At 34.3% G+C, this 16,472-nt stretch overlaps 1 protein-coding gene across 5 annotated transcripts in view; it reads left to right on the top strand.

Moving 5' to 3' along the window:
* Nucleotides 1–16,472, top strand: part of PDS5B (PDS5 cohesin associated factor B) — a 190,799-nt gene that overhangs the window by 87,125 nt on the left and 87,202 nt on the right. For all 5 annotated transcript variants that reach the window (XM_032403217.1, XM_032403215.1, XM_032403214.1 and 2 more), the window contains exons 9-11: nucleotides 4,811–4,926; nucleotides 7,522–7,616; nucleotides 16,181–16,326. In XM_032403217.1, the coding sequence (XP_032259108.1) occupies nucleotides 4,811–4,926; nucleotides 7,522–7,616; nucleotides 16,181–16,326 (357 nt within the window). The remainder of the gene's footprint in view (nucleotides 1–4,810; nucleotides 4,927–7,521; nucleotides 7,617–16,180; nucleotides 16,327–16,472) is intronic.

Raw genomic sequence — 16,472 nt, 5'->3', positions numbered from 1 at the left:
TGCATATTATCTTATGCCTATGTTGAAAGCTCTATTACTCTTCACGTAGTTCTCTGGAATCTTTTGGTGGCATGTTCCTATTGCCTTGACATTAAATTATGCCATAAAATTGAGTTTCATTTGTAGATTTGGGGAATAGTCTTTGCTCTTTCAGATTATTACAGGAAGATTTAAAAAAGCTGGTTATAATTAATCATCTTAGATGAAACCTGATGTAACACCCAGAGAAATTCTTAAATGATTTCCATGTTATATTTCTTGTTTGTAAAAATTTTATTTGTCTCTTTCAAAACAAGAAAATAAACAATCCGTATTTGTAGTGTGAATACCCCACAAAACTAGCAAGTGATTATTCTCGTTTTATTCTGGGGTGTATTTTTGGTGTATTTCTCCAGTGAACCACTTGATTCACTGGCCTGCCTGACCCATATTTTCCCATGTAGTTAGCAGTTTTGATGAGGCAGAAGGCAGTCATACTTTTAATTTTTTTATTGGTCTGATTTTCTTTTTTTTGTTTGTTTTTTAAAGATTTTATTTATTTATTTGACAGAGAGGTAGAGAGCACAAGTAGGCAGAGCAGCAGGCAGAGGGAGAGGGAGAAGCAGGCTCCCCACTGAGCAAGGAGCCTGATGCGCGGGGCTCCATCCCAGGATCCTGAGATGACCTGAGCCGAAGGCAGACGCTTAACCGACTGAGTCACCCAGGCGCCCCGGTCTGATTTTCTTTAATAAAAATAGTGAATACTGTAAGAAATATAAAAGTAAGGAATTACCATCCCTGTTTTCAGCAAGTTTAACATCTAGCACAGAAGAGGAAAAAAATTCAGATTTAATAAGCCAGATATTGTAAGTGTGCTAAGATAAAGAACAACATGACAAAGGAAACATATAGAAACATATAGTTAGGAAGTTGCTGGGTGAATTTGTGGAACACAAAGAATTTTATAGTTGGATAGTGGCATAAAGTAAGTTTAAATCATCCCTGGCTGCACATTAGAATCTTCACCTGTGGAGCCTTAGTAAACAAACAGATGTCCGGGCATTAAACCAGAGGAGTTGTTTTGATCAGAATTTTTGGCAGTAGAATCCAGTTCACTTTTTGTGTTTGTTTTTTGTTTTGTTTTGTTTGGTTTTTTGGTTTTTTTAGAGCTTTAGAGGTCATTTTTTTAGATTGTTTTATTTTTCTTTTTGTAATAGCTTTATCCAGATATTCACATACCATAAAAATCACCCATTTAAAGTATACAATTCATTATTTTTTAACATATTCACAGAGTCATGCAACTGTCATGACAATTAATTTTAGAACATTTTTATCATCCCCCAAAAGAAATCTTATATTAGTGGTGACCTTCCATTCCCCCAGGAACCCCAGCTCAAGACAATCACTAATTTACTTTCTTTCCCTATAGATTACCTATTCTAGACATTTTTATAAATGGGACCATAGCATATGTAGTCTTTTGTGACTGCAGTCTTTAACTTAGCATAAAGTTTTCATGGTTCTTCCATGTTGCAGTTTGTGTCAGTAATTCATTCTTTTTTATTGCTAAATCATATTTCATTGTATGGATATACCATATTTTATCAGTTGATGGACATTATGTTGTTTCCACCCTTTGCTATTATAAATAATGCTGCTATGTATTATGAATAGTGCTATTATGAATAGTCATGGACAGATTTTTTTTAAATTTAAATTCAATTAATTAACATATAATGTATTATTGGTTTCGGAGGTAGAGGTCAGTGATTCATCAGGCTTCTATAATACCCAGTGCTCATTACATCACATGCTCTCCTTAATGTCCATCACCCTGTTACCCCATCCCTCCAGCTCCCTCCCCTCCAGCAACCCTCAGTTTGTTTCCTATGATTAAGAGTCTTTTATAGTTTGTCTCCCTCTCTGGTTTCATCTTGTTTTATTTTTTCCTCTTTTGGGAGAAGATATTGGCAAATGACATATCAGATAAAGGGCTAGTACCCAAAATCTATAAAGAACTTATCAAACTCAGCACCCAAAGAACAAATAATCCAAGAAATGGGCAAAAGATATTTCTCCAAAGAACACATCCAAATGGCCAACAGACACATGAAAAAATGCTCAACATTACTTGGCATCAGGGAAATACAAATCAAAACCACAATGAGATACCACCTCACACCAGTCAGAATGGCTAAAATTAACAAGTCCGGAAACAACAGATGTTGGCGAGGATGCGGAGAAAGGGGAGCCCTCCTACGCTGTTGATGGGAATGTAAGCTGGTGCAGCCACTCTGGAAAACAGTATGGAGGTTCCTCAAAAAGTTGAAAATAGAGCTACCCTACAACCCAGCAATTGCCCTACTGGGTACTTACCCCAAAGATACAAATGTAGTGATCCGAAGGGGCACCTGCACCCCAATGTTTATAGCAGCAGTGTCTACAATAGCCAAACTGGAAAGAGCCCAGATGTCCATCAAAAGATGAATGCGTAAAGATGATGTGGTATATATACACAGTGGAATAGTACTCAGCCATCAAAAAAATGAAATCTTGCCATTTGCAATGACGTTGATAGAACTAAGAGGGTATTATGCTAAGTGAAATAAGTCAGAGAAAAAAAGTATCATATGAACTAACTGATATGTGGAATTTAAGAAACAAAACAGAGGATCATAGGAGAAGAGAGGAAAAAATAAAACCAGATGAATCCAGAGAGGGAGACAAACCACAAGAGACTCGTAATCATGGGAAACAAACCTGTTTTACTATTATTTTTATTTTTTTCCTCCAAATTTTTATTTAAATTCTAGGTAACATATAGTGTAATATTGGTTTCAGGAGTAGAATTTAGTGATTCATGATTTAGATACAATATCCAGTGCTCATAAGAACAAGTACCCTCCTGAATACCCATCCCCCATCTAGCCCATCCCCCACCCATCTTCCTCCATTAACCCTCAGTTTGTTCTGTCATTAAGAGTTTCTTATGGTTTGCTTCCCTCTCTCTCTTTTTTTTTCTCCTTCCCGTATGTTCATCTGTTTTATTTCCTAAATTCCAGATATGAGTGAAACCATATGGTATTTGTCTTTCTCTGACTGATTTATTTCACTTAGCATAATACACTCTAGCTCCATTCACATCATTGCATTTGTCAAGGTTTCATTCTTTTTGATGACTGGGTAATATTCCTGTGTGTGTGTGTGTGTGTGTGTGTGTGTGTGTGTACATATACCACATTTAGAGGTTATTCTGATGTGCCCCCAGGGTTGAAAAGTACTTATTTAGAGGAATAATGAGAGAAATAATAGAGATGAGTTAGGTCATATTATGGGAGCTCTTAATGCTAGGCTGAGGCATTGGTTTAAAAAAAAAAAAAAAGAAAAGGTGTACAGTGTCTTCGTAGCACTTTGAGTATCGGTGTTTTTTGATATGGTCACATTTTATGTTCAGGTGTAGTATTGTGGTTGGCTCAGTCATTTAACCATTGTGTCATTTGTTAGAGGTACCAAAATCAATAATAAAATTGAGTTCTTTTCCTGACTTGTTAATTTCAGCCATTCTGACTGGTGTGAGGTGGTATCTCATTGAGATTTTGATTTGGATTTCCCTGATGCCGAGCGACGTTGAGTACTTTTTCATGTGTCTGTTGGCCATTTGGATGTCTTCTTTGGAAAAATGTCTGTTCATGTCTTCTGCCCATTTCTTGATTGGATCATTTGTTCTTTGGGTGTTGAGTTTAAGAAGTTCTTTATAGATTTTGGATACTAGCCCTTTATCTGATATGTTATTTGCAAATATCTTCTCCCATTCTGTCGGTTGTCTTTTGGTTTTGTTGACTGTTTCTTTTGCTGAGGGTTGCTGGAATGGTGGGGGGTGGGAGGGATGGGGTGGCTGGGTGATAGACACTGGGGAGGGTATGTGCTATGGTGAGCACTGTGAACTGTGCAAGACTGTTGAATCACAGATCTGTACCTCTGAAACAAATAATACAATATATGTTAAAAAAAAAAAAAAAAGATAGCAGGAGGGGAAAAATGAAGGGGGGGAAATCAGAGGGGGAGACAAACCATGAGAGACGATGGACTCTGAGAAACAAACTGAGGGTTCTAGAGGGGAGGGGGTGGGAGGTTGGGTTAGCCTGGTGATGGGTATTAAGGGGGGCATGTTCTGCACAGAGCACTGGGTGTTATACACAAACAATGAATCATGGAACACTACATCAAAAACTAATGATGTAATGTATGGTGATTAGCATAACAATAAAAATTTTAAAAAATTGAGTTCTTGTCTCCATGCTACCCATAATAGAGTAAATAAAGCAGAAATTAGTTTTTGCACGTGCAAGGCTTCATCGTATTGTTGAACTCCATTATGAATCTGGTATGTGTAGGTGAACTGATTCTCCTTTTGGGAGACTTCACATATTTACTTCTACAAAGAGCTTAACCAGTACAATGATACAGAATTTTCTGTTTACTGTAGGCCTGGCCTCTCCGTGTCTGTTTGTAAAAACCACAGTTTTTCAGAGGTTTGCAGAGCTTTCATGTGTAGTTAGTTTTTGAATTTGACTGTGAATGGAAATAAGCCTCAAATTTAAGAGGGGCCTCTAACATTTAATCGAACTTTGGGATGTATTTTCATGTAGGAAGTATGCTTTAACAAGATGATTAATTATTTATTTTTTGCAAAGTATGTTGAGCATTTTTTTTCCATCTGGAGTTCATGAAAGTTTTTCTGTGGAATTGGGTGATGAGGAAAATCATGGGAAAATTATAATGACAATATCTACCTGATGGTTTTAAAGCTGTTTGTGTTTTGTTTTAGAGCAACGATAATGAGGAACGCCTACAAGTTGTTAAACTACTGGCAAAAATGTTCGGTGCGAAGGATTCAGAATTAGCTTCTCAAAACAAACCACTTTGGCAGTGTTACTTGGGCAGGTATATGATTTTGGTGTCCTTTTTAAAAGTAATATATGATTCTGTCTATTTATATTATTTAAAAATGTCATCCATATTTAATATTTTCCTGAAATTATAAAAATGAAGGTTTTATATTTTGAAATTTTTGAGTGTTAGTACTGATTGGCCATATTTACAATTTCCCTTTCTCTTTTCATCTTATTTTGCTCTTAGTAATTTTTGAAAGATGATATGCTTAAAAAGCTATCTCAAAAAGTATTATAATCATGAAATTAAAATGTGTTATTACATAGAAGTGATTCATTCCAACTGAAAATAAATCATTGTGAGCTATTATAAGGACAAGGGTATCTACAGAATGAATAAATAAATGATATGTATGTCTTCCTCCTAACCTCCTTTGTACATTTCTCTTTTAAAGGAAGTGATAACCTGGGTTCCATATATGCTTTTAATGTCCACAAACCTGAAATTGGTTGCAAAATTTTGAGTGTGTTTGTATATTTCTTTTTTTCTATGAGAAGAGTTCATTTCATTATGTTTCTAAAGGTATCCCTGACCTTGAATATATTAAAACCACTTAAAGTGCCCTGGCTGAAACCTACTTTGACCCAGAAGATAAAGGAGAATTTTTTTCCTCTGCTTAAATTTTTCTCATAACAAATAATGCAATTAAGTCACAAATAGGATTTAAAAACTTACTTTCTTTTCATATTGAAATATTTGCATGTTATAACCAGTTTTCTTTCTATCTTAATACTAGAACTGTCAATGATTATAATAAATTTATTCTCTTTTGGCCTTATTTTTCTAATTTGTTAAATGAAGTATAAAATTTTATAAATGCTTGCTAAGTGCTAAATTCTTAATCTGATTTCTTATCTCTTATGTAGCTCAATAATATTTGACAAGGTGCGTTAAATAAATAAATTTTAGCCCGTTGTCATTTTGAGTTTGATTTCTAGACTTTTTTCCTTTAAATACACTGGAAAGTTCTTGGGCAGTAGAGCAGAATAGCTTACATGTTTAATTAAATTGTACCACTCAATTTAAAGTCCACTTAATGTGGTAAAACAAAAATACAGTTTTTACTTATAGACATTTACTATATCTTTAAATCAGGACTTGGATTACCCAGACTTTATTTTATAGGTTAAAATTTGTCACATTTCCATTACATTGTAATTTTTCCTTTCCTTTTAAACTTAATGACCTAAAACTGAAACTCACAGATTATTATCACTTTTAAGGAGCTAGAGTATTTTTTAAAGAGGTCTTATTATATTTATTTATAATGGTTAAATGGTACATGTTTAGTTGAAAAATGGTAAAGTACATAGGGATGGAGTACTTAGATTCAAAACACTCTGGAAACTTTATATGAGACCATAGGCTAAATGTCATAACTTTTTTTTGAGTATACTTCATAGAGCATTTTTTTCTTATAATAAGCTTTTATGAATAATTTGGCACTTATTTTGAAGATTTTTTTCTCCTTTATAATACTAAATTTGTTATGGTATTGGGTGATAGAAGATTTGGAAACCTTTTGATATTACAGAATAAGATATATGAAAATATTGAATGGAAAATTCTCACTTTACTTTGGTGTTTTTGTTGTTACTTAACAAGATTTTTTTAAAAATCACTCTTTTGTAGTCCAGGATGAACTAATGTATATAGGCTTTCAACAACAATGGTTTAGAGACAACTAGGCATCATGGGCTTTATGATGGAGGAACAGGATTCCATCTATGAAATAATCTTGCTAAAACAGTGAATCTGGATATGATTAAGTATCTAGATCTAACAGTTTGTAAGATTTAGGAGAGAAGGGGAGCCTATTAATTGAAACCAGGATAATACAGATTAGCAAAATCTAAACTGTGGAAAAACACTACATACACAAACACAGAACAGTTGCTTCACCAAATAAATTATAAGGAGAAAAAAGATGGAGGAGAAATACGAAATTAAAAGATAATTAAATAACATGTCTTTTAAAGAGTTTTGATATTTTAGAGATATATACTAAGATATTTACTTCTTCATGTAAAAATTGGCTTTGGTATTAGTGGAAATGTGATGGTTACCTGGATAGGAGTTAATTTGGGCTCAGTTTTCGAGTCATGTAAAATAATACGGGGTTTAGTGCAAGATCTGCCACACTTTTGTGAATGCCCTACATTTAAGAAAGAATACTTTGAAGAAAGTATTTCTTTTCAGACATAGTTTGGGATTTATATAATGTACCTATGACCTATGCACACACATAGGCTTATAAAAACATACATATTTAAAAGAATAATATTTATAGGAAAAATCTTGTCATTCTAATTTTTGTGCTTCAGCCAAATGTGTATTGTTTATACATGCTTCTTAAAAGTACATAGTTCTCACAGAGGTTGTCCTGGTTTAATATAGACATTCTAAAGCATTCATAAATATATAGCTTATCAAAACTTTGTTGAAATAGTCTAGCTTTGCTTTGAATTATTCTACATAACTTTTTTTTCCTTTTAATTAGAGAAATAAGTATAAATTGAGTATAGATTAAACACATAATTGTTTCTCTTATTTTAAAGATCATTCTGTGCCTTTATATTTTATCAGGTTTAATGACATCCATGTACCAATCCGCCTGGAATGTGTGAAGTTTGCTAGTCATTGTCTCATGAACCATCCTGATTTAGCAAAGGACTTAACAGGTATTACATACCCATAATAGCAAATATGCCTAGATGTTCTTTGATGAAAAAAATCAGTTTTATGTATATGGGGAGAAAAAAATCCTGTTTTTTGGTTACTGTGATGGGTAAAGTCATCTTCTTTCAATTCATCATCCCGGAAGTTACACTCTGAAGCTAGAAGTTTTACTCCTTATACCTATTAGTCTAGAAACACCTATTAAAAGTCAGTTTACCAGAAGCAATATGAGTTTTTTAGTTTAAGAACAATTCTAAAGATATTTCAGGTATTTGGATTTGAACTTGACTTTGATGTTCTTTTGTTTTTTAATGTTTTGAGAACTTAGGTAAGCATCATTAATTTGTAAACTATGCTAAATGGAGGTAACTTTTCTGAAATCTGTATAATTACAAGGCATTTCAGAAATTTGCATTTTTGGGCGCCTGGGTGGCTCAGTCGTTAAGCGTCTGCCTTCGGCTCAGGTCATGGTCCCAGGGTCCTGGGATCGAGTCCCACATCGGGCTCCCCCCTCGGCAGGAAGCCTGCTTCTCCCTTTCCCACTCCCCCTGCTTGTGTTCCTGCTCTCGCTCTCTCTCTCTGTGTCAAATAAATAAAATCTTTAAAAAAAAAAAAAAAAAAGGAAATTTGCATTTTTGTACTAATAAGGATATCATGTATTTGAATATTGCTCCTCTATTAATTTTTTTTTATTTTCTTCTTTTTTTTTAAAGATTTTATTTATTTAGGGATGCCTGGGTGGCTCAGTTAGTTAAATGTCTGCCTTTGGCTCAGGTCATGATCCCAGCCAGGGTCCTGGAATGGAGTCCCACATCGGGCTCCTTGCTCAGCGGGGAGCCTGCTTCTCCCTCTGCCTGCCACTGCTTGTGCTTGCGCTCTTTCTCTGACAAATAAATAAATAAAATCTTAAAAAAAAAAAAGATTTTATTTATTAATTTGAGAAAGAGCGCAAGCGAGAGAGCACGAGTGAGGGGGAGGGGTAGAAGGGGAGGGAGAAGCAGGCTCCCCACTGAGCAGGGAGCCCCATGGGCGGGGCTTAATCCCAGGACCCCAGGATCATGACCTGAGCTGAAGGCAGAGGTTTAACCGACTGAGCCACCCAAGTGCCGTTAATTTTTTTTTAAATTAGGAAATTGTTCAGAAAATACAGATGACTATAGTAGCCACTATGTCTTCTTCAGAAATGTTAGCATTTTGCTGTATTTGCTTAAGAGATTTTAAAAAAAGAAAATAAATTGTAGATGTAGTTGAAATGCCTCTCAAACTATTCTTCCTATTTCCACAGACGGTAGCTACTCCACTAAATTTGGTCTGCATCCTGTTTGTTTTTCTACCTATGTCACATGTATATTTGTCCATAAGTGATATGTAGTATTGTTACGTGCTTTAAAAATTTTATTGAAATGGCATCATTTGAATTTGATGGAGTTGAACTTTCGTACTATCTTATGTTTTTTATTTCCATGCTTCTTGCTTTTCTTTTTTTTTTTCTGTTTTCCTCTTTTCTGCTTAATTGATTAATTTTCTTTGTTTTCATTTTTCCTTTTTTCCCCTGTGGGCTTGGAAGTTAACATTCGCTTTTGTGCTTTTACTGCGTAATTGATTAATGAAGTCGAAAGTTAATCAGAACTCTAGCTTCTTTCTGAGCAATCAAGGAACCTTGAAAGCTTTAACGCTGCATGTTCTCTTCCCATCGTTTACATTATTGTTTGTTATTAGTTATTCACTCTTTTTAAAACTTTACCAACTTGTAGTACATTTTTAAATGATTTTTTTTATGGTCTTTGTTTACAGTTGCTTCTTAAATCTTCCTACTTCCTTCTGAGTTTCTTTTGATAAAATGATAAAGTGTATTCTTTCATAATATTTTTAACAATAGTTTGTCATAGTAATGCTTTCAGGTTTTGTTGAATTTCTACCAGTTAGGTTTAAACAGCAGGTATTTCTCACTTTCATCATTTTTGGGGGTGATATCCTGCGTGGAACCCCCTACCTGCCCACTCACATCTGAATTTGGACTGCTTGGTCTTTGAGCTTCTACTTTATAGCATTGATCTTCAGAGGATCTGTTTTCCTCCCTCTTTCGTCTCCTTCCTCTCTTACTTTCCTTTCATTCTCTTTTGTGTGTGTGTGTGTCTGTGTCGGTGTCTGTTTCTCCTTCTTCCTCCTCCTCTTTTCCCCTGGATGTTCCTTTTACTGTAACATTCTATTCTTGTGTTATTGATGCACTGTTTTCTGAAAAAATTAATGATAGTATTTTAGAGAACTTTTTTTTCCCTACAAAATGTTGTTTTAGTTAACTTATTTTTCCCACATGCTTTTGTCTGTATTTTCCATGTTAGAGGCTTTCCTCAAATGCTTGTCAATCGGTAGCTCTATGCTTATAATTAAGAGTGGAGGACTAAAAAAGAGCTGTTTAGAAAGCCATGAATATTTGGATGGGATTGCTGCTGACTCTGAACTTCGATTTAGGGTGATCAGGGTGGGTTGTTTGTTAGCAAACCTTTAGTTTAAATACTTCTCTTGAACTAGTCAAATTCTCCACTGAAGAGTATCCTATCAGGAGTTTAAAAGTCTAGTTGCTGGTGTCTTTGGGACTCCTGTATTATTACTTTATTCTTTTTTATTATTGAATGGTATTGATGATAATTTGTTTATCCACTTTTTTGCTTGATGAGTTTCTGGGTTGTTTTTGATTTGGGGCTATTAAGATTACTCTGAGTATTGTTACAAGTGTTTCTATGGATTTATGCTTTTGTTTCTCTTTGTAACTACTTAAGAGTGAAATTGCTAGTCATAGGGTAAATACATGTTTAATTTTATAAGAAATGACTAAGCTCTCCATATTAGCTGTACTATTTTCCACTTGCACTAGAAATGTTTGAAAGTTCCAGTTCTTCAGTGTTCTTGTCATTTTGAATCATAAGTCTTTTTGATTATCATCATTCTCATAGGTCTTGCTGTTTTGTTATGGTTTTAATTTGCATTCTCCTGATGACTAATGAGATTGAGTATCTTTTTATGTGTGTATTGATACTTCTTTTATGAGGTGGTGTCTGTTTAAATTTTAAATCCATCTTTTAACAATTGGCTTGTTTTTCTTGTTGATTTGTAGTAGTCAGTATATAGTCTGGATCTTTTTTGAAGTATTAAAAACTTAAGTAATTTTCCCAAAGTCAGAACTTTAATGCAAAGTTTGTTGTTAGCTAAATAATAGCTGTTTTGATTTTTTTTATAGCTATCTAAAATACATTTTAGATGTGAATAATTTCACCAATAACCTTTTAAGTCCTTACCATTGTTTGGATTGTTTGGATGTTTACCAAAAGATAGTATGTAGTTTTATTTTTTTATGAAACATTTATGTTGTTATATGACATATAACTACTTTTCTACTTTTCAGCCTCTGGGCACATTTTAATTTTTTTTTCTGTAATTTCCGTCACTTATTTCACCTATCCCCCCACCCACCTTCCCTCAGGTAACCATCAGTTTGTTCTCTATAGTTGAGTCTGTTTCTTGGTTTGTCTCTCTCTCTCTCTGTTATTTTTTTCCTTTGCCCATCTGTTTTCTTAAATTCCACATATGAGCGAGATCATATGGTATTTGTCTTTCTCTGACTGATTTCACTTAGCATTATATTCTCTAGTTTTATCCATGTTGTTGCAAATGGCAAGATTTCATTCCTTTTTATGGCTGAATAATGTTCCACTGTATGTATTCTGGAATACAGTGGAGTGTGTGTGTGTGTGTGTGTGTGTGAGAGAGAGAGAGAGAGAGAGAGAGAGAGAGAGAGATATCACCACTTCTTCATCCATCTATGGATGGACACTTGGGCTTTTTCCTCAGCTTGGGTATTGTATGTAAATAATGTTGCAGTAAATAGGGGTGCATGTATCCCTTTGAATTAGTGTTTTTGTATTCTTTGGGTGAGTACCCAGTAGTGCAATTACTGGCTTGAAGAGTAGTTCTATTTTTAACTTTTTGAGGAAATTCCATACTATTTTCCGGAGTGGCTGCACCAGTTTGCATTCCCATTAACAGTGCAAGAGGGTTTCCCTTTCTCCACATCCTCACCAATACCTGTTGTTTCTTGTGTTGTTGATTTTAGCCGTTCTGACAAGTGTGAGATGATGCCTCATTGTAGTTTTGACTTGCATTTCCCTAATGATGAGTGATTTAAGCATCTTTTCATGTGTCTTTTGGCCATCTGTTTGTCTTTGGAAAAATGTCTGTTCATGTCTCCTGTCCATTATTTAAATATTGAATTATTTGGGGTTTTTTTTATGTTGAGTTGTATCAGTTCTTTATATATTTTGGGTACTAACCCTTTATCAGATACGTCGTTTACCACTATCTTCTCCTCTTCTCTAGATTGTCTTTTAGTTTTGTTGGTTGTTTTCTTTGCTATGCAGAAGCTTTTAATTTTGATGTAGTCCCAATAGTTTATTTTTGCTTTTGTTTCCCTGACCTTGGGAGACATATCTAGAAAAATGTTGTTATGGCCAGTGTCAGAGAAATTACTACCTGTTCTCTCTTCAAGGATTTTTATTGTTTCAGGTCTCACATTTAGGTCTTTAATCCATTTTGAGTTTATTTTTGTATATGGTGAAAGAAAGTGGTCTAGTTTCATTCTTTTGCAATGTAGCTGTCCAGTTTTCTCAACTCCATTTGTTGGAGAGACTGTCTTTTTTCCATTGGATATTCATTTCTCCTTTGTCAAAGATTAATTGATCATGTAAGTGTGGGTTTATTTCTGGGTTTTGTATTCTGTTCCATTGATCTATGTGTTTATTTTTATGCCAGTACCATACTGTTTTAATTCTGCCATTTTGTAATATAACTTGAAGTCTGGAATTGTGATACCTCCGGTTTTGTTTTTCTTTTTCAAGATTCCTTTGGCTGGTTGAGGTCTTTTGTAATTCCATGCAAATTTTAGGATTGTTTGTTCTAGTTTTGTGAAAAATGCTGGCATTTTGATAGGAATTGTACTAAATCTGTAGATGGCTTTAGATGGTACAGACATTTTAACGGTATTTGGTCTTCCAACCCATGAGCATGGAATATCTATTTCTTTGTGTCATCTTGAATTGATTTCATCAGTGTTTTTATAGTTTCTAGAGTACAGGTTTTTACTTCTTTGGTTAAGTTTATTCCTAGATATTTTATTGTTTCTGGTGCAATTTTAAATGGGATTGTTTTCTTAATTTCACTTTCTGCTGCTTCATTATTAGCATATAAGAATGCAACAGATTTCTGTACAGTGATTTTGTATCCTGTGACTTTACTGAGTTCATTTATCAGTTCTGGTGGTTTTTTGGTGGAATCTTTAGGGTTTTCTATGTATAGTATGTCATCTGCAGATAGTGAAAGTTTTACTTCTTTATCCATTTGGATGCCTTTTATTTATGTCGTCTGATTGCTGTGGCTAGGACTTCTCAGTACTATTTTGAATAAAAGCGGTGGAAAAGGACATCCTTGTCTTGTTCCTGACCTGAGGGGAAAAGCACTGATTTTCACCACTGAGTATGATGTTGGCTGTGGGTTTTTCATATAAGGCCTTTATCATGTTGAGGTATGTTCCCTCTAGACCTACTTTGCAGAGGATTTTTATCATGAATGGATCTTGTACTTTGTCAAATGCTTTTCCTGCTTCTGCTGAAATGATCATATGATTTTTAAAAAAGATTTTATTTATTTGTGAGAGAGAGAGAGAGAGTATGAACAGGGGGGAGCATCAGAGGGAGAGGGAGAAGCAGACTCCCTGCTGAGCAGGGAGCCCAATGCAGGGTTGATCCCAGGACCCTGAGATTATGACCTGAGCCGAAGGCAGACGCTTAACTGACTGAGCCACTCACGCACCCTTGATCATCTGATTTTTATCCTTTCTTTTATTGATGTGATGTATCACGTTAATTGTTTTGTGAATATTGAACTGCCCTTAACATCCTCGCATCCCAGGAATAAATCCTACTTCATTGTGATGTATGATTTTTTAAATCTATTGTTGGATTCGGTTTGCTAATATTTTGTTGAGGATTTTTGCATCTATGCTCTTGAGAGATACTGACCTGTAGTATTCTTTTTTTGTGTGGTGTCTTTATCTGGTTTTGGTATCAGGGTGATACTGGCCTCATAGAATGAATTTGGAAGTTTTCCTTCCTCTTCTATTTTTTTGGGATAGTTTGAGAAGAATAGGTATTAACTGTTCTTTAAATCTTTGGTAGAATTTGCCTATGAAGCTGTCTGGTCCTGGGCTTTTGTTTTTTTTGGGAGTTTTTTTTGATTACAGATTCAATTTCATTGCTGATAATCGGTCTGTTCAAATTTTCTATTTCTCCATGCTTCAGTTTTAGTAGGTTATATGTTTCCAGGAATTTATCCATTTCTTCTAAGTTGTCCAGTTTGTTGGCATATGGGTTTCCATAGTATTCTGTTATAATTGTATTGCCGTGGTGTTGGTTGTTATTTCTCATCTTTCATTAATGATTTTATTTATTTGGGTTCTCTCTCTTTTTTTTTTTTTTGGATGGCTAGAGATTTACAATTTTGTCGATCATTTCAAAGAATCAACTCTTGGTTTCATTGTTCTGTTCTATTGTTTTTTAAGTTTCTATATCATTTATTTCTACTCTAATCTTTATTTTTCCTTCCTTTTCCTGGGTTTGGGCTTTGTTTGTTTTTCTTTTTCTAACTCTTAGCTGTAAGGTTAAGTTGTTTATTTGAGTTTTTCCTTGCTTCTTGAGGTAAGCCTGTATTGCTATAAACTGCACATTTTTTGTAGTTGGCTAAAAGATAGCTCTGAAAAACCGAGGGGTCTAACTAGTTTATATGCATATTTTCAACCATTCCTATTTCCAGCTGCATTCTTCATCTCTGCCTCTCTCGTTGCTTGGTGCCTTGAATTTCTAAATGTTTTCATGGTTCTTCTACCCTGGAAATGAACTTATTTATTATTTTCTTCCCTTTTTGGATTTCATCTTTTTCTTTTGTTTACAAGTCATATATCTGTCTCAGTTTTGTTGAAAAATCACTTTTGCTATGATCTTTTCTCTTGTACTTGTCCCTTTTAAAAGACATTTTCTTAGTGTTTCAGGAGTGAGCTGAGATTAATATATGTTAGACACACATGTTTGTCTTACCTTTCTTGACCTTGTGTTTGTGAGATTCATCCTTGTGCCTTCAGCCACATTTTGAGGGACCTGGCCATATTGTGAAGAGTATTATTAGCTGCTTTGTCATGCTAACTATCAAGAATTTCTTCTTTCTCTTTTGTTTTCTCTTCCTCTGCACAGTTAGGATCTATAAGTTAATAGCTCTTGTATATATCTGTTTAATATGAATGATTTGTTTCAGGGAAATTGGAATGCATCTTAAAATTGATTGTGTTGTCATTGGTTTTGTCTTGGTGGCACCTAAGTATAATATCTATTGCACTTGAAACAAGTAAAGTGAAAGATAAAACTCCTGTCTTTATCTTGGTGGGGAAATGAACTTGAGATGTATTTAACAGGCTCCATTTGAAATCAGTACTTAAAGTAACTTTCTTTACTGAGTTAGGTAAAATAACATTTCAGAAGTTTTTTTTTGGCAGCATACAGTCTTTCTCATTTTTGGAAATAGTTCCTGTTACGGAATGCTCATGGTGAAAATGCTTAAGACCTGGGCAGTGGTTTTATGGGTGTTCACATTGTAATTATTTGTTAAACTGTCAATTTATAGGGAAGTAAATCCATTTACAATCATAAGCACTATTTGCTGTATATAGGCATGGCTAGACATATTGCTCCAAATCCAAACAATGAAATTTTAGCTTACTGGTAGTCTTAAAATAAAAAGCAGAATAATATTTTGTTATGTTCAGGTTCAATTGTGGTATCTCTTCCTTAAGCCTCTAATATATTATTACTGAAGAGTGTTAATTTTTTCTTTCAGCTTTCTTAGTGTCAGGTCAGAACTGCCATGTTTTTGACTAAATTTAAGGTCTTCCTCCAGCCACTCCTAATTGTTAAATATTTAGTTTCTTCTATGTTCCCTTTGCCTTTCTTAGTCCAGTTACATGGACTTTCCTTATGGTCTTTCCTGTAATCTTATTTCTTGGTGGCTGGTATTTTAATTTTATTCTTTCCTAAACCTTACTCAGGGTTTCCCTAGTTAAGGGATAGAAGCTTGAATATTCTAGCCTTTTCCCAGTAGAACCACTTGACTTGGATATTTTAACTATTTAAACAAAAAACAGAAATGAAATGTTTAAAGTCATATACTTCTTAGTTCATTTGTATGGTTTAGTTAATGAGGTTCAGAACTCCTTAATACAACTGCCCTGCCCCCCAATTGGGTAGGGGTTTTAGTACTCAGTTGCATGTAAGTAAACTACTGTATTTTAACTAATGGACTGACCTTCATTTCTGCTCCCCTTCCTCCTCTGCTTTTAATTTTCTTGAAACATTGAACCTTCTACTTAGGTTTTGTTTTGTTGTGATTTACTTACAAAGGACTTATGCAATCTTTTAAAACATTTTAGTGTTAAAGTTCCATTTTAATCAAATAAAATTTTATCTTTCAGAGTATCTTAAAGTGAGGTCACATGACCCTGAAGAAGCTATTAGACATGATGTTATTGTGTCTATAGTTACAGCTGCTAAAAAGGATATTCTTCTGGTCAACGATCACTTACTTAATTTTGTGAGAGAGAGAACTTTAGACAAACGGGTAAGTAGGAATGATAATTAGGTGTAGTAGGCTTTTACTTTGAATACTTTTAATAGTATTTCACTTGAAAATATTGAGATTTAAGTGTAATTAGCCCTTTTTAGGGGGGCATTTTAATATTTATGAGGTTTTATTTTTTATATTTT

This window comes from Phoca vitulina, unplaced genomic scaffold (genome assembly GCF_004348235.1).
Source record: "Phoca vitulina isolate PV1807 unplaced genomic scaffold, GSC_HSeal_1.0 scaffold5, whole genome shotgun sequence".
NCBI classification, from domain to species: Eukaryota; Metazoa; Chordata; class Mammalia; order Carnivora; family Phocidae; genus Phoca; species Phoca vitulina.
Note: the sequence above shows the minus strand (reverse complement) of the source record. Positions and strands in the feature narration are given on the sequence as shown.